Genomic DNA, 24863 nt, shown 5'->3' with positions numbered 1-24863 from the left:
AATATGCACTAACTAGCATGACCTCTATCAAAAATGGACCCCCACACCAACGCCCGCACGGACACACACTCCAATACCTTGACTTTGTTGTCCTTAAGCCATTTTGCCACAACTTTGGAAGTATGCTTGGGGTCATTGTCCATTTGGAAGACACATTTGCAACCAAGCTTTAACTTTGTGACTGATGTCTTGAGATGTTGCTTCAATATATCCACATAATTTTCCTCCCTCATGATGCCATCTATTTTGTGAAGTGCACCAGTCTTTCCTGCAGCAAAGCACTCCCACATGATGATGCTGCCACCCCCTTTGTTTCAGGGTAGGGATGGTGTTCTTCGGCTTGCAAGCCTCCCCCTTTTTCCTCCAAACGATGGTCATTATGACCAAACAGTTCTATTTTTGTTTCATCAGATCAGAGGACATTTCTCCAAAAAATATGATCTTTGTCCCCATGTGCAGTTGCAAACCGTAGTCTGGCTTTTTATTGGTGGTTTTGGAGCAGTGGCGTCTTCCTTGCTGAGTGGCCTTTCAGGTTATGTTGATACAGGACTCGTTTTACTGTGGATATAGATACTTTTGTACCTGTTTCCTCCAGCATCTTCACAATGTCCTTTGCTGTTGTTCTGGGATGGATTTGCACCTTTCGCACCAAAGTACGTTCATCTCTAGGAGACAGAACACGTCTCCTTCCTGAGTGGTATGACGGCTGCGTGGTCCCATAGAGTTTATACTTGTGTACTATTGTTTGTACAGATGAACGTGGTACCTTCAGGCGTGTGGAAATTGCTCCCAAGGATGAACCAGACGTGGATGTCTACACGTGGAGGTCGTGGCTGATTTCATTTCACAATGATGTCAAGCAAAGAGGCACTGAGTTTGAAGGTAGGCCTTGAAATACATCCACAGGTATACCTCCTATTGACTCAAATTATGTCAATTAGCCCTTCAGAAGTTTCTAAAGCATGACATAATTTTCTGGAATTTTACAAGCTGTTTAAAGGCACAGTCAACTTAGTGTATGTAAACATCTGACCCACTGGAATTGTGATACAGTGAATTATAAGTGAAATAATCTGTCTGTAAACAATTGTTGGAAAAATTACTTGTGTCATGCACAAAGTAGATGTCCTAACCAACTTGCCAAAACTATAGTTTGTTAACAAGAAATGTGTGGAGTGGTTGAAAAAGGAGTTTTAATGACTCCAAGCTAAGTGTATGTAAACTTCCGACATCAACTGTAACTATTCAGACCCTTTGCTATGAGACTCAAAATTGATCTCAGGTGCATCCTGTGTCCATTGATCATCCATGAGATGTTTCTAAAACTTGATGGGAGTCCACCTGTGGTAAATTAAATTGATTGGACATGATTTGGAAAGGTCACACAGTTACCAGTGCATGTCAGAGCAAAAACCACGAGGTCGAAGTATTTGTCCATAGAGCTCCGAGAGATGATTGTATCGAGGCACAGATCTGGGGAAGGGTACCAAAAAATGTCTGCAGCATTGAAGATCCCCAAGAACATAGTGGCCTCCATCATTCTTAAATGGAAGAAGTTTGGAACCACCAAGACTCTTCCTAGAGCTGGCCCTCGGCCAAACTGAGCAATCGGGGGAGAATGGGCTTGGTCAGGGAGGTGACCAAGAACCCGATGGTTTCTCTGGCAGATCTCCAGAGTTCCTCTGTGGAGATGTTTTTTCTTTGTCATTATGGGGTATTGTCTGAAGATTTGATGAGGGACAAAAACAATTGAATCCATTTTAGAATAAGGCTGTAACGTAACAAAATGTGGAAAAAGTGAAGGGGTCTGAATACTTTCCAAATGCACTGCATATTGCTTATCCACAAGGGAAGATGTGGAAGCCAACAAGGCATTAACATGTCATTATGCCCAAGCTCTTATTTATGGTTTTAAAAGCTGGGTTGGATGGTACTTAGTGTTTAATGTGATCGATTGATAATCCTGACAGCGGAAGCAAAACTGGCAAAACTGGCCTCAAAGAGGAGATTATTACCATGGTTGCTTACCAACCCAGTTAATGGCCCAGATGTAAAATTGTATGAAGAGGCATACAGATAGTTGATTGCAGTGGTGATTTTAGCGTGTAAATCTTGGTGGGGCAAAATTTAAAAAATATATTGTTTTTGATGCATGCCAGCAAAGCCACGACACAACACTAAACAATACATTAATTGCACCAACAAACTGTTAGGGCCTACATAAAGCTGTCCCAACAGTAGTCCAAACACCTTACCACTGCTACACCTGGCTATCAGTGGAACCTTGTCTGGCAGCGAAACAGTTAATTCAGCCTCATTTACTGCCTTTAAAAAAACATAGCTGATATGGCAGACTTGCTTAAACAAATGTGGTTTCTACTGACAATTGAGATGTACAAACTATGGCATAAGGGGACGACGAGCGGATAAGAGGGAATCCGTAATTTCGCTAGGATGGACATAGTCAATATAATATTGAAGTCGGAAGTTTACATACACCTTAGCCAAATACATTTAAACTCACAATTGAAGACATTTAATCCTAGTAAAAAATCCCTGTTTTAGGTCAGTTAGGATCAACACTTTAGTTTAAGAATGTGAAATGTCAGAATAATAGTTGAGAGAATGATTTATTTCAGCTTTGATTTCTTTCATCACATTCCTAGTGGGTCCGAAGTTAACATATACTCAATTTGTATTTGGTAGCATTTCCTTTAAATAGTTTAACTTGGGTTAAACGTTTTGGGTAGCCTTGTGATACAGAATTGTGATACAGTGAATTATAAGTGAAATAATCTGTCTGTAAACAATTGTTGGAAAAATTACTTGTGTCATGCACAAAGTAGATGTCCTAACCGACTTGCCAAAACTATAGTTTGTTAACAAGACATTTTTGGAGTGGTTGAATAACGTGTTTTAATGACTCCAACCTAAGTGTATGTAAACTTCAACTGTAACTATTTGTTCAGCACCTTTGAAATGTACAGCGACAGAATTCAGAATATGGGCCGTTCTTACTGTGTTCTCTCTGTACACCAAGTCAGAAATGTAGGATAAATAAAGAGGGCATACAAGCAGACAATGAATGCTCTTCCAATATTCAATGATTACATTTCTCTAAAACAGGCTATAGGCTACATGTGGACCACCAAGTCAGAACAGTAGGTGAAATTAAGAGGGGAAAAGGTACCAAATTATTAGGGTGAGGCACATGGGCTACTAACAGCTTACTACAAAACATAGACTTAGTATTACTTTCTTAGCTACAGTATACATATTTCCCTGGCATATTACATAATTTATGCAGCAGAATACAATACATTTTTGGACTTGTTGTGCTGTGCTCACTTGAACAGGAAGGTGGTGCGGCGGTCCTTCGTCTGCAAATTGTGTCATCAAATTTTGTCAACAAAGTCTGGCATTCTCTGGATTTATGGTGCTTTCAAGACAACTGGGAACTCCAAAAAAATAAAAAAAAATAATGATGCCATCAGTGATCTTCAGGTTGTAGCTCTGGAAAGAGGCCCGAATTGCCAACTTGCAATTCTGAGTTGGATGACCGTTCAAAACATATTTTCCCAGTCAGGGCTCATTTTTCCCCGAGTTCCCAGTTGTCTTGAACTCACTGAAGTCAGATTTCCCAGTTCCGAGTTTCCAGTTGTTTTGAGCACGGCTGAAGTCATGCTAGATGTTTATTATTTTAAGCTTGGAAAAGAGACCCTTAAACCCAGACTTGGGACCACACACCCACTTCACTGAATAGCAGGCTAGTGATTGCTTGATTGATTCCTTCCAAACCACTCATTGTTGAATTTGCGATTTCCAACTTGTTGTGTAATGTTTATGTCCAATGGCCGATGAGCACCGATACATTTTAGTTATAATTTATCTTCATTATTTTCCTGAATGATGGGTCACCAATGGTTGATTGCCATTGTGCATACCCACTGGGTACACACTGAATCAACGTTGTTTCCACGTCATTTAAATAAAATTACGTTGCACCAACGTGGAATAGAAGTTGATTTGACATCTGTGCACAGTGGGTAGTCGCTGTAGAACTAAAGTATACTTTCAAATGAACACTAAGTGACGAATGATTGGGATGAAAATGGTCTCCCGTAGCAACGGCTCACACATACACGTCTCTTTCAACCCTGAGAATTCACTGGTGTGTATGCTGAATGGGACTATTTTAGAAACAAGTTTATTAGGCAGGGAAGGGGTGGAGTGGATTGGGGTGGGTCTTGTAAGTCTCTCTTGTACCTCTGCACACACAATAACATTTTTTCTTCTCTCAGCAGGGCAGAAAAACATGGCTGCCAACCAGGTGTGCGTGGTCTAATTAGAAGAGTCAGGGTCAATGTGGAGTGCTGTTGTTGACATCGGTACAGCTCACCCCCCCTTTCTCTCTCTCTCTCTCTCTCTCTCTCTCTCTCTCTCTCTCTCACTGTCTGTCTTTCCCTCTGTCTCCAGGTCATCCATCTATCAAGGATGGCTCATTTACTCGCCTCTCTCTCTCTGTGTTTTGGATGAATATGTGAGGAGAGTCTATGGGATACCAAGCTTCAGTCATGAATCAGCTTGCTACTCACTGTAAACAAATCTGGCAACCCATCTACCTCTGCCTCGAACACAACACCTTGGGTTTGCATCTCTCAATTGTCTAAGGTGTCTTCCTCTTTCCATATCTCCTCTTTCTTCTGCTTCATCAAATTACTGATAGAAAGAGATTTTAGATTTTCACTTGTCCAGTTCTTAAAGGAGCAGTAGGCAGCTTTTTGGGTGACCCTACCAAATTCATGTAGAAATGCGAGCCATTTTAATTTTAGCAACCAGGAAATAGCGGAGTGATTTCAGCCTATTGTACCTTTAAATATCAATGTACAGTAGATGGATGGAAGGAGACAAGGAGCAGAGGATACTGCCAAATGGAACCCCATTACTGATGAAAAGCAAAACTAACGTAGCTAAAGAGGACCCAACAATGTGCATTTTGACATTTGACCTTTAGCAATGTGCATATTTCTCATCTCCAACATGATTACTCTCTGTAGTGATCTAACAATGCATTACTCTCTGTTGTGATCTAACAATGCATTGCTCTCTGTCATAATCTAACAATGCATTACTCTCTGTCGTGATCTAACAATGCATTGCTCTCTGTCGTAATCTAACAATGCCTTGCTCTCTGTCGTGATCTAACAATGCGTTGCTCTCTGTCGTAATCTAACAATGCCTTGCTCTCTGTCGTGATCTAACAATGCATTGCTCTCTGTCGTAATCTAACAATGCATTACTCTCGTTGATAATTGGCACTGGATAAGTGTTATAGCTAATTACACAACGCACCACTTCCTTTTGATAATGTTATCAATTTCTACTTCAAGGCTTTGCGTGAGTGTGCGCTCATAACCCCTGGTGAATAAATAAATAAAAACAGCACTGAGTAAATTACAAAATGCTAAATGGGTCTTTGCATCCCCCTGGTAAGACAGAAACCGATCCCAAACTGCTTGATTTACATGACTGAAGCATTTTGTTCTCACATGCCTGTCAGACCTAAATATAACCCCTCGTGTCCTTTCAGACACCGTTTCCAATAATACACTCAGAGACATCCTGTTCACATCGAAAGTTTGCTTATTATTCGGGTGAAACGGCAGAGATTTACAATGCTCTGACTCTGGCGTATTGTGAGGACCGATGTGGAGGGCATTGTTTAAATGTTACTGTGGCATTAGAATGCTGTCTGTGGGTGACCCTCCCAGTCTGCAGTAGCACTAGGTTGGTCCTATTCTGCACTGTTTTGGTTTGGTTTCCTGAGCGAGAGAGAAAAAAATGTTGCTTTGATGTCCGGCGGCGGGGGTTGGTGGGGGTTCCAACTTCCTGTTACCTTGGCCTGGTGGGATATAACAGAGGGAGCCACAGACGACCATCCCCATCAATGTTCTTTTTTTGAACAAACACAAAGACAAATGCATGTCCACGACACCACTGTCCATAACTTGTTAAACAATGCTGAGTGAATTATCACCGACAGGCTGAATCTGGTGTTCTCCCTCTCTTGGCGGTTCTGTGAATGCATGCTGAGAGAACTTATTTCAATCCTAATGCTGTTATCTCCCATGTATGGCATATGACTTTCACATTCATCATTCAAAATGCCATGTCATTTTTCCACTGACCAGTCACCCTCTATAGGCACCTGATGGGAGAGGTGTTGATAAAACTGTGTGACTTCTAGCAGCTGAAATCAAACCTTCCAAGGACGTGTCGTCTAGTCCAGGTAAATCCATCCGTACAAGATGGTCTCTTTGTACTCTTTTCACAAGCGAACCCTTCTCGTCAGTTGTGTGATGCTTAGCCAAGGGGAAATAAACATAGGGTCAGCTCCAAGTGTTGTTATACAGGTTGCTGCACAAAGTATCGAAAGAATAGCATTGTCTGGACTTTTAAACTGGCAGCCATGTTCCTAACTGCCACCCAAAAACATGGACACTACAGCGAGTATTCTTCCTGCCCTGTTACACTACCTGTGTGGTATTTCACCAAGCAGGAGTGCAGGCTTACTCTTGAAAACACTGTATTGTGAAACAACTCTACATTGTCTGCTGTGATTGTACTTTATACAGTAGGAGCCATAATATAATGGACCTTAGTTATGTTTCAGCCTCTCTGTAGACTGTATATTACACTTAACATTTATTATCTTACCTCAGGTTTACAGCCAAAAATGTCCCAAATCAGGGTGGATCCATGGCACCAGTGTCAGACTGTGTATCTCCCCCTGTCTGTGTAAATGGTGGGGCACATGTCCACCCCGGGGGCCAATTCCCCACAACAGGCCTGTTCTGGAGCTATACTCTGTGCTAGTCCATATGTTCTACAACAGCCTCTCATCCCGGTAGTGACCCCAAAAACAGGCAGATCTCAGAACCTTCACTTATACAAATGAAGAAGAAGAAAGTCGCATACACTAGTTTCTCCTTGCTGTGTATTTACAGTATATGACTGAGCTGTCAGTTAAAGAGCCTTCATTCGGGTATGAACATACACTTAAATATCTTTACAGATATACTCAGTGGCAACATGTCTTTCAGGGCATTCTGTTTTGAGCCCCACATTTTTAGCAGAGCCTGTATTGCATGTTATTTTGGCATTAATACGTGTCACATATAAAATGTGAGATTTGGGTTTTCATAAGGTAGGGCTCTGCTCAATCAGTGGCCTGCCCCTGTGAAGGGACATGGGCTATAAAACTTTTCAAACACGCCCTCCTCTCCCTTCCTTTATAAAGCCTTGACGACAATATAACCTCCTGTTCCGAGGATGTGAGGACGACGGTCCGATGTCAGAATGGTTCAGATAATAACTACAGAACGAAGCCAACATCAGCGTAAGCTTTGGTTGCGAATGGTATGAACTTTGAACTCTTATTCACCACAGAAGTGATGCCTCCTAGCTGTTGAGTTAGCAACAGTAGCTGCAAACGCAGGTTAGGAAGGAACAGGCAGAGTATCCCGTCTACCACACAACGACGTTACTACAACGTATTCAATTTACCAGCAGATACATTCTTCAAAGGACTCGGTTGGCAACACGACCTTCCATCTACCACCAACCTACTGAAGCGCAGCTCAGAGTAAATATTTATTGCATTTTCCTTTTCCAAATGGGCGGTAATTTAGAATGCATAAGATATTGTATTTACGATAGCACAGCTTTGCTCTTTGTTCCTCAGTCTTCCCGCTCTTTCACTCAAACCCAGCCCCTTTTCTTTTGCGTAACAAGCTGTCATATTTGTAATCAAGATATGGTTCATTCTTTGTATATGTAATTCTGTGTGATTAGTTAGGTATTTAGTAAATAAATAATTAAACCCAATTTTGTATTGCTGGTTCAACTTGTTAGCCAGGGTTCGTGAAGATAACCGAGAATTTACAACTTTCAGATGAGACTGAATTAAGGTGACGATTAATATTGACTTCTATTGATGTAAAATATTACTAGGTTTTTAAGAGTTTATTTCGGAAGATAACAGCTCTATAAATATTATTTTGTGGTTTTGTTTTTGTGGACTCTCTAGTTAATTACATTTACATGATTAGCTCAATCATGTAATATTAATTACGGAGAAATTATTTTATAGAATAGCATGTCATATCACTTAATCCGGGATAGCCAAAGACACGACACATACATGGCATCTTTATTGTTTTCTTGAGTAGGGCAGCTCCAAAATGCAGGTGTTTCAGCCTAGCTCAATGCTTTCTGTGGTGGTGGGGCAAGCCAGCAGAAAATATGGTGCGTTGCGCCGTGATTGGCTCAGTGTTCTGACACTGATGGGGACAATACGTCACCGTCAAGTCTAAGTGTTGAGCTCGAAAATTCAAGCCCCATGGGTGCTGCCATAGAGTTACATTAGAAGTGCCCATCCAGGAAGGCTCAAGGTCATTGGCCACAGATAAAATGACGTCAAATCACGTTATATCGACAGTAGCTTTGATTGGACTGATCATGTCAACATCATATTTTCAAAATCTTAGCTAGCAGTCATCATGAATCAAGACGACAATCTACTGTCAAATCCTTTTTAATCCTTGTCATATGAAGAGAAATAATGCGTATCGTTGCTCATCGGCCATAAACATTACACAACCAGTTGTAAATCGCAAATTCAACAAAGAGTGGTTTGGAAGGAATCTGTGGTTAACTGCAAGCATTGCAAAGCAATCATTAGCCTGCTATTCAGTGGAGTGGCTGTGTGGTCCCAAGTCTAAGATTAAGGGTCTCTTTTCCTAGTTTAAAATTATAAACATTCAACATTGACCAATGCCCGTCAATGAAGCATGATCTGTGCCGTGCTCAAAACAACTGTTGACTCGGAACAAAATAATCTGACTTTAGTGTGTTCAAGACAACCTTTTGAACTTTCATCCAACTCGGAATTGTAAATCGGGAACTCGGGCCTCTTTCGAGAGCTACGACCTGAAAATCACTGACGTCATCATGATTCAACCTTTTTTTTCTTCTGAGTTCCCAGTTGTCTTGAAAGCACCATAAATCCAGAGAATGACAGACTTTGATGACAAAGTTTGATGACAAAATTTGCCCACGAAGGACTGCTGCACCACCTTCCTATTCAAGTGAGCACAGCACAACAAGGTGAGTCCAAAAATGTCTTGTATACAGCTGCATAAATGTGTATGTTGTATAGTGTCTCACACTAATAATTTGGTCTATTTTCTCCTCTTAATTTTGCCTACTGTTCTGACTTGGTGGTGCACATGTAGCATACAGTATAACCAGTTTTAGAGAAATGTAATCATTGAATATTGTAAGAACTTTCATTGTCTGCTTATATGCCATCGTTATTTATCTGACGGTTCTGACTTGGTCTACAGGGAGAACACTAAGAACGGCACATGACAAGGCTCTGCTGATAGCCAGGTGTAGCAGTGGTATAGTGCAATTGATGTATTGTTTCGTGTTGTGTCGTGTCTTTGCTGGCATGCATTCCACATTATTTTTTTTTTTTGCCCCACCTAGATTTACATGTTAAAATCGCAACTGGATATACTCTTATCGATAGACTTTGTTTATGGCCAGTACATAAAACATATATTCCCACAGATTTAATGAGAACCTATGGTGCATTTGGAGAAGCCATATTATGTTGTTTTTCAAAATCCTTAAAACAAATATTTTCTTAGGCTGCCCGGATTGACTATTTTCACTCTTCTTGAGGCAAACCAGGTAGAGTAAATCAAAAAGAAAAATATATGGCAAATAGAAATCAAAACTGGATGGTGTTTAGAGATAGATGGGAGGGGTTGAGTGAAGCTGAAGGATGGGACTAAAAACAAAAGAAAGAAGTCGAAGTGTTGTTGTCCATTAGTTTACTCAAATTAGGGGAGGGGTGATAGGGTTAGGGGAAAATAATAAAGGAAAATGTATTCAAATATATATTTACAAAAGGAAATTAGATCGGCAATTACATTGATGGAAGCCACAATATGTGCAATATTAAAGCTGATCTAACCCCCCAAAAAACAAATAATCAAATAATAATTAAAAAATTTAAAAAATTTAAAAACAGTTTAAGAAACTTACTTTACGGAAAAGTTTTAGAGAGCCAGGGAGATCTATTATCGTCTACACGGCTGTCGAGGTGATTAAAAGCTGTTTTGGGCTTTTTTTTAACTCAGCGATAAGACGTTAAAACTAAGACATTCACTGAATAATCCATTTTGCCCTTGGTGCTGGCTGAGTAGATCCTTTCCCTTAAAGCACAACACAACCTCAGCAGTTGTAGAGAGAGTGAGTGAGTGAGTGAGTGAGTGAGTGAGTGAGTGAGTGAGTGAGTGAGTGAGTGAGTGAGTGAGTGAGTGAGTGAGTGAGTGAGTGAGTGAGTGAGAGAGAGAGAGAGAGAGGCTCCAAGCAGGGTTCTTATCACTTAGCAATAACACTGATGGGAATTACATGAGAAATCTCTTTTAAGCCTTATAAGCATAATGCAAGGGTCAAATTAAATTGGTCAAATAAATTGGTGTCATTTGCTATTAAGGCTGCATCCTCATCATTGAAAAGCACCTTAGCTATTATATTAACAGAATAATTTGACCAAAAAATGCTATTCTATATACTTTCTATATGATGGAATTTAACATTCCACATTGTATATATGATTGTCTCTGTTCTCCTTTGAAAGCCACAGAGGAGGATTTCATTTATTCATATAGGCCTCCATGAGCAGTCTTATTCTAAATTACACCACTAGGTCTACCTGAGCAGCCGGTAAGGATGATGACCTGACATTAGCTTAGACATTCTTGGCCAAATCTTATATTCAGATCTGCACTACAGATGTAGAGATTCAAAAAGGCTTATGAAGTTTGAAATTTCCACTTAGAAATGTCAAACTTGATTTTCCTTACTGAAAAATTTAGCCTGGAGATCACAACATTAAATTAACCAACGTTTCCCATCAGAAACAAGCTGCAATGTTAAAGCCAGTGGTGGAAAATGTACCCATACATAAGTAAAGATACCTTAATAGTTCATAGAAAATGAGTCAAGTAAAAGTGAAAGTCACCCAGTAAAATACTACTTGAGTAAAAGTCTTTGGTTTTAAATATACTTAAGTATCAAAAGTATATGTAATTGCTAAAACATTCTTAAGTATCAAAAGTAAAAACACAAATCATTTCAAATTCCTTATATTAAGCAAACCAGACAGCACCATTTTCTTGTTTTTTATTTTATTTATGGATGGCCAGGACAACATTTCCAAATGAATTGTGTGTTTTGTGAGTCTGCCAGATCAGTGGCAGTAGGGATGACCAGGGATGTTCTCTTGATAAGCGTGTGAATTGTACCATTTTCCTGTCCTGCTAAGCATTCAAAATGTAACGAGTACTTTGGGTGTCAAGGAAAATGTATGGAGTAAAAAGTATGGAGTAAAAAGTACAATATTTTCTTTAGGAACGTAGTGAAGTAAAAGTTGTCAAAAATATATGAAAAGTGAAGTACCAATACCCCAAAAAACTACCTAAGTAGTACTTTAAAGTACTTTACACCAATGGTTAAAGCCCATCACATTGAAAGTACCATATATAAAGTCAAGCAGAAGCTTCAAGCTCAATAAAGAAATGGTCCTCAGAATCAGAGGCTATGCTACAAGACTGCTTGCTAGCACTGACTGGAATATGTTCCGGGACCTCCGTCACCGGCTTCATTAAGAAATGCATTGCCGACGTTGTCCCCACAGAGAAGGATCTCAGCATTCCTAATCAAAAGCCCTGGATTGACACAGAGGTTGGTGCTAAACTAAAGGACAGGGCAACCACACACAGGGCTGTCGCAGACAACTCTGAGGCTACGACTGAAGACATGAACAAGTACAAGAAGTACTGCTAATAACTCTGCAGAGCCATCAAAAAAGCAAAAGGACACTATAGGAACGAGGTGGAATCCTATTACACAGGCTCCAACGCCCGCCACATTTGGCAGGGGCTACAATCCATTACGGATTACAAAGGAAGAGCCAGCCATGATCTGCCCAACACTATTTCAATATTTTATGCACCATTCAACAAAAACAACACTGAGCTGTACATGGGGCCCCCCCGCCAACCCAGAGGACTGGGTGATCTCGCTTTCCGAGGCAGACACTCGCAAGGTCTTTGTTCCCAAGAACTCTAAGACTACCCCCATGTAACACTACAGCTCAACACCGAGCTTGGGACCCTGGGACTGAACACCTCCCTCTGCAACTGGATCCTGGACTTCCTGACAGGCCGATCCCAGGTGGTGAGGGTGGACAACAACACCTCAGCCACTCTGACTCTCAACATGGTGGCCCTACCGGGGTGTGTGCTTAGTCCCATCCTGTACTCCTTTTATATTTTTTGTACTTTTACCCCTTTTTCTCCCCAATTTCGTGATATCCAATTGATAGTTACAGTCTTGTCCCATCACTGCAACTCACGTATGGGAACTCGGGAGAGGCGAAGGTCGCACTGCTTCTTGACACACTGCTTGCACAACCCGGAAGCCAGCTGCACCAATGTGTCGGAGGAAACGCCGTACAACTTGTGACCGCAGTCAGCTTGCAGGAGCCCGGCCCGCCACAAGGAGTCACTAGAGCACGATGGGACAAGGACATCCCGGCCGGCCAAACCCTCCCCTAAACCAGATGACCCTGGGCCAATTGTGCGCCGCCTCATGGGTCTCTCGGTCACGGCCGGCTGTGACACAGTGCTTTAGACCGCTGTGCCACTCGGGAGGCCCTCTCCTCCTGTACTCGAGAGGCCCTCCCCTCCTGTTCACCCACGACTGTGTGGGCACGCACGACTCCAACACCATCATCAAGTTTGCTGACGACACGATGGTGGTAGGCCTAATTACCGGAGAAGATGAGACAGCCTATGGGGAGGAGGTCAGTGACCTGGCAGTGTGGTGCAAGGACAACCACCTCTTCCTCAATGTCAGTAAGACCAAGGAGTTGATTATGGACTACAGAAAAGGGGGGATAAGCACACCTCCATCCACATCGATGGAGCCAAAGTGGCCCGGGTCAAAAGCTTCAAGTTCCTCTACATCAAAATTACTAAGAACTTAAAATGCTCCACACACATGCACGCAGTCGTGAAGAGGGTGCTACAGCGCCTCTTCCCCCTCAAGAGGTTGAAAAGATTTGACATGGAACTATATATCCTCAAAAAGTTCTACAGCTGCACCATTGAAAGCATCTTGACTGGCTGCATCACTGCTTGGTGTGTCAAATGCACCGCCCTCGATCATATGGCGCTACAGAGGGTGATGCAGACAGCCCAGTACATCTCTGGGCCCGAGCTCCCTGCCATCCACGACCTCTATATCAGGCGGTGTGAAAGGAAGGAGGACCACGCGGGGACCCCAGCCAAGGATGGGGGGATGCAAACAGCTAGCTCCTCGAGATGACACCTCTTCTTGAACCTGGACAGCAGGAAGAGCTACGAGTGTGGCGTGCCTTCATCCTTTGCCAGTGAGGTAGCCACCGGGCGTCCCTGTGGCTTACTGATGTCATGCTGGGCTGAGGAGAGTGGTTCTTCCCCGGTCACCTCTGTAAGAGCCATTTGAAAGGAAACCATGGCACTTTTGGACTCAAGGAGTATGGTGACCCTGAACCGACCTGACTTCGCCCAGTCCCCGAACCTGACTGACACTGTGGCCATCACGTGCATACATGGTGAGACCAAGGACTACCTTACCATACTCCTCCACCTACAGACCACAAAGGGACAACACACGGGAACAGTGGGAGTTGTCCCAAACTTGCCTGTGCCGGTCCTTATCGGAAGGGATTTCCTGATGTTCCGCCAACTGTGGACCAGTATGTCCGGAGATGTGGGGAACGGAGGGAACCAGAAGGGAGGAGGAAGCCGGAGAAGTGGGAGGGACACCAGAAAGAGGGATTCCGGATGTGTGGATTCCAGGAAGTGGACCCGTAGGCATCAACCATTCCCCTCATGGAGGGGGACTCTGAAGCCAGACTGGAGGGAGAGGTGGCGAGTCTGGAAGACATGTTCCCAATGGACCATGAGGTGGCACCAGACCCGCCTCTCTAGCGGGCCGGTTTGGCACGGCCCAACTGGAGGATCCCAATTTAGCCAGCACTCTCCAGCAAGTGACCGTAGTGGACGGAAAGCCTGTGGAGGGGGTAAGTCAAATAACCTATGCCCATTTCTCTATAAAGAAGAAGTTGCTATATCAGGCCGTGGAGAAGAATGACGAATGTCTGGAGTTGTTGTTGGTTCCCCGTCCCTTTGCACAATTTTACTGGCCAGGGGTGAAGAAAGCAGTAGAAGAATACTTCTACTGCCCAGAGTGCCAGCGGGTGACTCTAAAACCCCATTTCACAGTCCCTTAATTTCCCTATCCATTATTAAAGTTCCTTTCAGCAGGATCGCAATGGACCTGGTGGGACCTCTGCCCAAGAGCAACCGAGGGCACCAATACATACTGGTGAATCTGGATTATGCCAACAGGTACCCGGAAGCCATTCCCCTGCACACCATGGCCACCAAGGGGGGCATATCGCAGGGAGAGGTGAGGGGAGAGGTTATGGAGGGGAGATATCTTGCAGCCCGCTGGCTCCACCCCCAAGCCTTATATGGACTTCCTGCCACAACAAGGCGAGGCTGTGGTTTGTTAACTTCTCTAGGATAGGGGACAGCATTCGGAATTTTGGATGAAAAGCATGCCCAAATTCAACTACCTGCTACTCATCCCCAGAAGATAAGATATGCATACTATTAGTAGATTTGGAAGAAAACACTCTGAAGTTTCTAAAACTGTTTGAATCATGTCTGTGAGTATAACAGAACTTATTTAGCAGGCGAAACCCGAGGACAAACCATTCAGATTTTTTTTTTGAGGTCACTCTCTTTTCAATGGGTTTTCATTGGGAATCCAGATTTCTAAGGGACCTTCTTGCAGTTCCTACCGCTTCCACTGTATGTCAACAGTATTTAGAAATTGGTTGAGGTTTTTCCTTTGTGTAATGAAGAAGTTCGGCCATCCAGAACGAGGGTAACTTGAAGTGTACTGTTAGATAGAGGCGCATGACCAGAAAGCTAGCTACAGTTTGTTTTCCTCCTGTATTGAACACAGATCATCCCGTCTTAAATGTTATCTATTATTTACGTTAACAAATACCTAAAGTTGTATTACGAAAGTAGTTTGAAATGTTTTGGCAAAGTTTACATCTAACTTCTGAGATATTTTGTAGTCAAGTTGGAACGCGCCAAATAAATAGACATTTTAGATATATATCGACGGAATTAATCGAACAAAAGGACCATTTGTGATGTTTATGGGACATATCGGAGTGCCAACAAAAGAAGCTCGTCAAAGGTAAGGCATGAATTATATTTTTATTTCTGCGTTTTGTGTCGCGCCTGCAGGGTTGAAATATGCTTCTCTCTCTTTGTACTATGGTGCTATCCTCAGATAATAGCATCATTTACTTTCGCCAAAAAGCCTTTTTGAAATCTGACATGTTGGCTGGATTTATAACAAGTGTAGCTTTAATTTGGTATCTTGCATGTGTGATTTAATGAAAGTTAGATTTTTATAGTAATTTATTTGAATTTGGCACTCTGCATTTTCACTGGCTTTTGGCCAGGTGGGACGCTACCGTCCCACATATCCCAGAGAGGTTTAACCAGGGAATGTTTGGAGATAAAGGAGGAAGCAGCCTGCACAAAGTGGCAGAGTAAGGAGAGAACAAAGTGCCTTATGAAGAGTGGGAGAAGAGAGAACAATATCTGTGTGATTACATGTTGTGACCTGGACTGTCGGACTACCCCCCTTGTGCACCGAACCGGATTGGCTGAGGACCCGAGTGTGATGATTACCCCTGGAGAACGGAACGGACAACGAGAACGGCGTGTGGACTGGGAAGTAATTGGTGAATTCTCCCTTCTTCCCCAGTGTACCAAAATACCTATTAAACTCCCTATTTGCATTCTAGTTGTGCTCCTGGTGCATGTTTTGTATTGAACTTGGTGACGTGGAAACTCCACTCCCTTGAGCCTGCTACAACATTTATTATGGTATTGGCACTGACCCTGGAACTGACCCTGTATATAGCTTACTTACTTTTCTTGTGTTCTTCTTATTTCTATTTCTCGTCTTTTTTGTCCTACTTTACTTGATTTTATAGTACTATACTGTATATTGATATTGATTATTGCATTGTCGGAAAATAACTTGCATGAAAGGCATTTCAACCCTACTTGTGCAAATGACAATATAAACATAAAACTAGAAATCTTTACTGATCTGAAAAGACAGTTTAGGTGATAGCAATATAGAAAACGATGGAACTGAATGACCTGGAAATCACTTTCACCTGTCCCGTTCTTTGATATTACTGTAGAAGAGGCAAGGAGATGAGGAGAAGATGCAGCGCATTTGACTATTTAAGATGCACCCTTTGTGTTAAGACAGCAGGTAAACCTTTGTGACAGAGAGGCTTATCAAATGACATGCTTTGATGCAACACATAACTAATGGTTTTGCTTTTGTTTCTTCAACTATTCATGCATAACATTCTTCTTCCATAAAATATACTCTGCTTTAGATCTATGCCTTTTCACAGCTTTTCAGTTCTGGGTCATCTCATAAAAGATTAGTCAGAGAGTTACATAAGTTTCCCTCATATTTCTTGTCTGCATGACAAATGACATTGTCTCTGTCTCTGTCAGACAAAAGAACATTGTCAACCCCTGTATGTGTTGAGTACAATGAAACGTCCTCTTATCTTGTGTATTTGAAATGCTACTTAACTTTTGGGGCATTTATCAAGTCCTTCAATAGCAGTCGTTACGAAATGTCACTACACGAAAGGCTCAGAAATGGGGTACATCTTTCCATCATCACTTTCTAATGAGCTGTCAGACGTCAGATAACATACTGTTAATTATTCTAACTGAAAAATAAATATGAATATAAATATTTGAAGGAAAATTGTATTTAAAAGATGGAAATGGCATGACTGACTATAAGCCTTCCTCTACACTGCAATACAAGAGCAGTTAAATATTAGTAATCAGCTTAAATATTAGTGATGAACTGGGCACACTGTCACACAGGTTTATTTAAAAAGAACCAGGAATGGCAGATTAAAAATGCCCTCTTCCCCTGACATATAATTGACCGTGTGCTTTCCCTTAACCTGCAGTGAGCTCAAAGCATTGTCTATCAAAAAGGGGCAATCTGCAGTTGTTACATCCATTTTTGGACTTATAAGTTAATGATATGTACTAGAGGTCAACCGATGAATCAGAATGGCCGATTAATTAGGTATTTTTGGGCGCCGATTTAAAAAAATATTATTTTTATACCTTTATTTAACTAGGCAAGTCAGTTAAGAAGACATTCTTATTTTCAATGACGGCCTAGGAACGGTGGGTTAACTGCCTTGTTCAGGGGCAGAACGACAGATTTTCACCTTGTCAGCTCGGGGGATCCAATCTTGCAACCTTACAGTTAACTAGTCCAACACAATAACGACCTGCCTCTCTCTCATTGCACTCCACAAGGAGACTGCCTATTACGCGAATGCAGTAAGCCAAGGTAAGTTGCTAGGTAGCATTAAACTTATCTTATAAAAAACAATCAATCATAATCACTAGTTAACTACACATGGTTGATGATATTACTAGATATTATCTAGCGTGTCCTGCGTTGCATATAATCTGACTGAGCATACAAGCATACAAATATCTAAGTATCTGACTGAGTGGTGGTAGGCAGAAGCAGGCACGTAAACATTCATTCAAACAGCACTTTTGTGCGTTTTGCCAGCAGCTCTTCGTTGTGCGCCAAGCATTGCGCTGTTTATGACTTCAAGCCTATCAACTCCCGAGATGAGGCTGGTGTAACCGAAGTGAAATGGCTAGCTAGTTAGCGCGCTAATAGCGTTTCAAACGTCACTTGCTCTGAGCCTTCTAGTAGTTGTTCCCCTTGCTCTGCATGGGTAACGGTGCTTCGATGGTGGCTGTTATCGTTGTGTTGCTGGTTCGAGCCCAGGGAGGAGCAAGGAGAGGGATGGAAGCTATACTGTTACACAATACTAAAGTGCCTATAAGAACATCCAATAGTCAAAGGTTAATGAAATACAAATGGTATAGAGGGAAATAGTCCTATAATTCCTATAATAACTACAACCTAAAACTTCTTACCTGGGAATATTGAAGACTCATATTAAAAGGAACCACCAGCTTTCATATGTTCTCATGTTCTGAGCAAGGAACTGAAACGTTAGCTTTCTTACATAGCACATATTGCACATTTACTTTCTTCTCCAACACTTTGTTTTTGCATTATTTAAACCAAATTGAACATGTTTCATTATTTACTTGAGGCTAAATTGATTTTATTGATGTATTATATTAAGTTAAAATAAATGTTCATTCAGTATTGTTGTAATTGTCATTATTACAAATAAAAGTAAAAATAATCAGCCGATTAAATCGGTATTGGCTTTTTTGGTCATCCAATAATCGTTATCGGTGTTGAAAAATCATAATAGGTCGACCTCTAATATGTACCCATTGATTCTTGAAGAACATAACTTAGAAATGCCTCACGAGCTTAGTTTAACTGTCATACTATATAGCCTCAAAACATTGTTAAAACTATAATTTTTATATCATGGATGGTCAGTCGTTGCATCCATAGCTCTGTCTATGAATTTGAGATTGGTTCCATTTCTCCAGCCCCATCGCTCAGCTTTTTACCAAAACAGGGGTGGGGAGTACGCTTTGTTATTGTTTCTACTGCTGATTGCCACTTTAAGCGGAGGTGAACGCTGCACAGAGTGACTCCAGGGTCTCACTTGATTCATCATACCACCCCAGGACTGACTGTACGTCGCTCAGTATAAGACTAAAATGTAAATGCAAGACACAATCTGTAAGATTTGAGAGTTTATTACAACTGTATTACTGTATCATGACCCAAAATCTGACAACATATGTGTGTATACAGGGAGATACTGGAGAATCCAAAAGTCTTCCTGTTTTCTCTTATGATACAGCGCATAGACACAGAGGTGCAACTTTGTAGATTCTGTCCTGAGACTCCGGAAGAGAAGCTTACCATGGAGGTCAAAGGCTAAGTAGCATTCCTTTCCCCAAAATGTTGAAAGAGAAACAGAGAGCAACATAGAAAGGGTGAGAGAAAGCAAAAGAGTGAGAGCGAACATGAGAGTGAGAGAGAGCAATAAAGAGAGAGATGAACACTGCACCAATGTGTAAATGAAGGTAGCACAGGACTGAAAATTAATTGCACTAAATAACACACAGAATCCTAAGAGGGTTGAGCATGTTGATGTTGGGAAGGCCTGAATCCCAGCACAATGCTGACAATGTGCTTTTCTAATCCTTCCGCAATTTTCTCTTTCATCTTCCCACTGTAAAAAGACGGGGCAATTGAGGAGCATGTGAGAGAGAGAGAGAGAGAGAGAGAGGCAGAGAGAGAGATAGAGGCAGAGTGAGATAGAGGCAGAGAGAGAGAGAGAGGCAGAGAGAGAGATAGAGAGAGAGAAAGAGAGAGAGAGAGAGAGAGAGAGAGAGAGAGAGAGAGAGAGAGAGAGAGAGAGAGAGAGAGAGAGAGAGAGAGAGAGAGAAAAAGAAGTCCCAAGAACATTGATTATTGTAAGAACCTTTGAGGAACTGACCCAAGGTTTGGAACCCGTGGGGGTGGGCTTAATTAAAAGAATGCACCACCCCAACACATTAAGGAACACCTTCCTTTCAGGGATACTGAATATCACTTAAGGAATTTGGGAAATTCCACATAGGGAATATAGTCAGAACACTAAGGGCTTCTAGAGGCTATGGAGAGGTGTAGTATCATAATGAAATAGGTGGCCTATTCTACAAGTCTATTAGCCAGTGAGAGGAAATGGTTTTATGGCCCTAAGGGGTCAGAGGTCATTTTCACCCAAAGGAGCCATTAATTAAATGCTATTGGGTGTGTGACAAGGGTAGGACAGAGTGTGTTCTGTTTGTAGACTTAGAGGCTGTGTTTCGGTAGGCTTTCCTGTAAACATTTATAATGCAGTCTTTTCTTGGGGATTACTCTAAACAAATGTGTTGAAGCAGCATGCAACAGACAAACAAGATATTTGCTGAAAACATTTTTGGGGCATTTCTACTGTGTGTGTGCGTGTGCTGATAATACAGCAAAATAGATCGTGTCTATGCTTTATATATTGTTCAAATGAAGGCTACATTGAAACCCTATCAATAACAACACAAGGACAGCAGATTAAATATACTTTAAAATGCTGTTGTTGAAATGCTGGAGGTGTTCCTCTTCAACATACTGCACTATACTTCCACACTAGCATCAGACCCTTGAACGGACCCACACTTGTTCAGGTAAGAGGGTTTACACACACCCCTTCCCTGCAGATCTGAACAAGAGCTCGGTAGAGGTAACCAAGCACATGAGCTGTGGTTTATGTAAGGGATAATCAACGAGGGGCTATGTGTTCTATGGAAAATAATGAACTACGTGGAAGGTGGGTTCCACAATGCGCTAGCGGAGTTGAAGGCGTGTTCCACAACGCCCGGAAAGCGTGTTCCACAACTAGCGGATTGGAAGTCATGTTCCACAAAGTGCTAGCGGAGTGGAAGGCGTGTTCCACAACACCCTAGCGGAGTGGAAGGCGTGTTCCACAACGCACTAGCGGAGTGGAAGGCGTGTTCCACAACACCCTAGCGGAGTGGAAGGCGTGTTCCACAACGCACTAGCGGAGTGGAAGGCGTGTTCCACAACGCACTAGCGGAGTGGAAGGCGTGTTCCACAACGCCCTAGCGTAGTGGAAGGCGTGTTCCACAACGCACTAGCGGAGTGGAAGGCGCGTTCCACAACGCACTAGCGGAGTGGAAGGCGCGTTCCACAACGCGCTAGCGGAGTGGAAGGCGTGTTCCACAACGCGCTAGCGGAGTGGAAGGCGTGTTCCACAACGCGCTAGCGGAGTGGAAGGCGTGTTCCACAACGCGCTAGCGGAGTGGAAGGCTAGCGGAGTGGAAGGCGTGTTCCACAATGCGCTAGCGGAGTGGAAGGCGTGCTCCACAACGCACTAGCGGAGTGGAAGGCGTGTTCCACAACGCGCTAGCGGAGTGGAAGGCGTGTTCTACAACGCGCTAGCGGAGTGGAAGGCGTGTTCTACAACGCACTAGCGGAGTGGAAGGCGTGTTCCACAACGCGCTAGCGGAGTGGAAGGCGTGTTCCACAATGAGCTAGCGGAGAGGAACTGACTTTCAATGGAGTTGCATTATTTTCTAGAGAACGCATAGAGCCCCGATTGATTATGTGCTTGGTTACCTCTAACGAGCTCTTGTTCACCACACAAACAGTTCTTGCTTGCTATTATGAAAATAACAAAACTTTTTTCAATTCGACTTTTGCTCTCAAAAGCAGCTCAAATAAAACTTTTAAAAAGGAACTATAGCCATAAAATTCTACTGTGTAAATACACTGTGTGTTATAACACTGTGTGTTATAGGGAAATAATGATCGCTCTAGAATGCCTTTCAAGCCAATCAGAAAAGAGTATTCAACAATAGCACGGTATAAATAGAACGAATAATGTATTATGTCCTGTGCTCTTAAATGTAAATTACAGTAATTGCACTTCTGTAAGTGTGTGTGTGTGTCTGTGTGTGTGTGTGTGTGTGTGTGTGTCTGTGTGTGTGTGTGTGTGTGTGTGTGTGTGTGTGTGTGTGTGTGTGTGTGTGTGTGTGTGTCTGTGTCTGTGTGTGTGTGTGTCTGTGTGTCTGTGTGTGTGTGTGTGTACACGCATGTACGTGCGTGTGTCCGTCCACGTTAATTAATCTTCTGTGCGCTACTGCAAGAGCCTCTAATAAGCCAAGGGACGTTTATCTGAGAAGTAAAGAGAAACGCAAAGCAGAAAACCAGGCAAAAGCGTTGGCCCTCCATCTGCTTTCATGCTGGGGGACAGAAATAGACTTGTTGTGCTCTCTTATAGAAGGCCCTACTTGCCATGTTGCTCTATGGATCAGGCCAGTCTCCAGCCTACACTTCAGATTTCTCATCTGAAAGCTTTGCCAGACACATCTGGATGTTATGAGTGTGTTTCAGATGTAACAAGCCTGACATTACTAGTAGATTAACCAGGCTTTGGAGATGAGGACAGACATGGGCCTCTCCTGTACTCTAACACTGTCTTGTCAGGAAATTCTCATCTGGACTCAACTCCCTTTTTCTATGTTCATGTGGAACTGGTGGGAATCGAACCTGGGTCTCGCGTACACCAGCCCAACAACATTAGACCAAGAAGATATCCTCATTGCCAAGAGCGAAATAGTATCAGGCAGGTCCACCTTATCACAAGAGCGGGATTCCAAATCACCTCCACTATAAATGCATTGCCCATTAATGCCCACTGCTCATACCCTACTTCTGCCACTTCATCAACAAAACTGTTTGAGACCACTGACTTAAGCCCTAAAACCAAAGCACATAAATAATTGAAGCAACAAATGTACTCACGCATTGCAGTAGGGCTTCTTATCGTAGCCTTTGTAGTTCTTCATGTTCAGGGTCATCTTACACACCTCGCAGTGGAAGCATCCTTTATGCCAATTCTGGAAAGGAAAACACAAATTATATTTCAATTCAGTTTGGCCTTCTGCTGGTGCTCAAATTTGAGAATTGTGAATGAATAAGTGCCTTCATTAGTTGAAAGGCATCCGAGACATAACTAATATTCCAGATTTCTATGACCACAACCAAGAGAAGTGATTCTAAACAATTAAGTGAAAAAGAAAATAAGAAAGGTTTCTGAATTCAACAAAGGTTACCGTATCAAAACAAATCAAATGTGCCGAATACAACAGGTGAAGACCTTACAGTGAAACGCTTACTTACAAGCCCTTAACAATTATTTTTCTTAACTGCATTGTTTATTAAGTTTTTAAAAAGATAAACATAAAAAATAAATAAAAAATTAAGAATTAAAGAGCAGCAGTAAAATAACAGTAGCGAGGATATTTACAGGGGGTACCGCTACAGAGTCAATGTGCAGGGCACAAGTTAGTCAAGGTAATTGAGGTAATATGTACATGTAGGTTGAGGTAAAGTGACTATGCATAGATAATAAACAGAGAAGCAGCAGCATAAAAGAAGGTGTGTGTGAAAGGGACAATGCAAATAGTCCAGGCAGACAATTGATTAGCTGTTCAGGAGTCTTATGGCTTGGGGGTAAAAGCTGTTAAGAAGCCTTTTGGACTTCGACTTGGTGCTCCGGTACCGCTTGTCGTGCGGTAGCAGAGAGAACAGTCTATGACTAGGGTGGCTGGAGTCTTTGACAATTTTTAGGGCCTTCCTCTGACACCGCCTGGTAGAGAGGTCCTGGATGGCAGGAAGCTTGGCTCCAGTGATGAAATGGGCCATACACATTACCCTCTGTAGTGCCTTGTGGTCGGAGGCCGAGCAGTTGCCGGACCAGGCAGTGATAAAACCAGTCAGGATGCTCTCGGTGCAGCTGTAGAACCTTTTGAGGATCTGAGGACCCATGCCAAATATTTTCAATCTCCTGAGGGGGAATAGGCTTTGTCGTGCCCTCTTCACGACTGTCTTAGTGTGTTTGGACCATGATAGTTTGTTGGTGATGTGGACACCAAGGAACCTGAAGCTCTCAATCTGCTCCACAACAGCCCCGTCGATGAGAATGGGGGCGTGCTTGGTTCTCCTTTTCCTGTAGCCCACAATCATTACCTTTGTCTTGATCACGTTGAGGGAGAGGTTGTTATCCTGGCACTACATGGCCAGGTCTCTGACCTCCTCCCTACCGGTTGTCTCATCGTTGTCAGATGATCAGGGCTACTGTTGAGTCGTCAGCAAACTTAATGAAGGTGTTGTTGTCGTTCCTGGCCATGCAGTCATGGGTGAACAGGGAGTACAGAAGGGGGCTGAGCACGCACCCCTGATGGGCCCCCGTGTTGAGGATCGGCATGGCAGATGTGTTGTACCTACTCTTACCCCCTGGGGGATGGCCCGTCAGGAAGTCCAGGATCCAATTGCAGAGGGAGGTGTTTAGTCCCAGGTTCCTTAGCTTAGTGATGAGCTTTGAGGGCACTATGGTGTTGAAAGCTGAGCTATAGTCAATTAATAGCATTCTCACGTAGGTGCTCCTTTTGTCCTGGTGGGAAAGGGCAGTGTGGAGTGCAATAGGGATTGCATCATCTGTGGATCTTTTGGGGCGGTATGTAAATTGGATGGGGTCTAGGGTTTCTGGGAAAAAAGGTTTTGATGTGAGCCATGGCCAGCCTTTCCAAGCACTTCATGGCTACATATGTGAGTGCTACGGGTCGGTAGTCATTTAGTCAGGTTACCTTAGTGTTCTTGGGCACAGGGACTATGGTGGTCTGCTTGAAACATGTTGGTATTACAGACTCAGTCAGGGACAGATTGAAAATGTCAGTGAAGGCACTTGCCAGTTGGTCAGTGCATAGTGCATACTTGGAGTACATGTCCTGGTAATTCGTCTGGCCCTGCGACCTTGTGAATGTTGACCTGTTTAAAGGACTTACTCACATTGGCTACGGAGAGTGTGATCATACAGTTGTCCGGAACAGCTGATGCTCTCATGCATGCTTCAGTCTTGCTTGTTTTGAAGTGAGTGTAGAAGTCATTTAGATCTGGTAGGCTTGAGTCACTGGGCAGCTCGCGGCTGTGCTTCCATTTGTAGTCTGTAATAGTTTGCAAGCCCTGCCACATCCGACGAGCGTCAGAGCCGGTGTAGTACAATTCAATCTCAGTCCTGTATTGTC

At 42.7% G+C, this 24863-nt stretch overlaps 1 protein-coding gene across 12 annotated transcripts in view; it reads right to left on the bottom strand.

The window, feature by feature from the left end:
* LOC109899286 (LIM zinc-binding domain-containing Nebulette) overlaps positions 1–24863 on the bottom strand; it is a 111590-nt gene that overhangs the window by 82752 nt on the left and 3975 nt on the right. For all 12 annotated transcript variants that reach the window (XM_020494374.2, XM_031836281.1, XM_031836284.1 and 9 more), the window contains exon 2: positions 22582–22676. In XM_020494374.2, coding sequence (XP_020349963.1) covers positions 22582–22676 — 95 coding nt within the window. The remainder of the gene's footprint in view (positions 1–22581; positions 22677–24863) is intronic.

The sequence above is a fragment of the Oncorhynchus kisutch genome, linkage group LG11 (assembly GCF_002021735.2).
Source record: "Oncorhynchus kisutch isolate 150728-3 linkage group LG11, Okis_V2, whole genome shotgun sequence".
Lineage (NCBI taxonomy): Eukaryota > Metazoa > Chordata > Actinopteri > Salmoniformes > Salmonidae > Oncorhynchus > Oncorhynchus kisutch.
The sequence above is the reverse complement of the archived record's forward strand: the minus strand, read 5'-3'. Positions and strand labels throughout refer to the sequence as shown.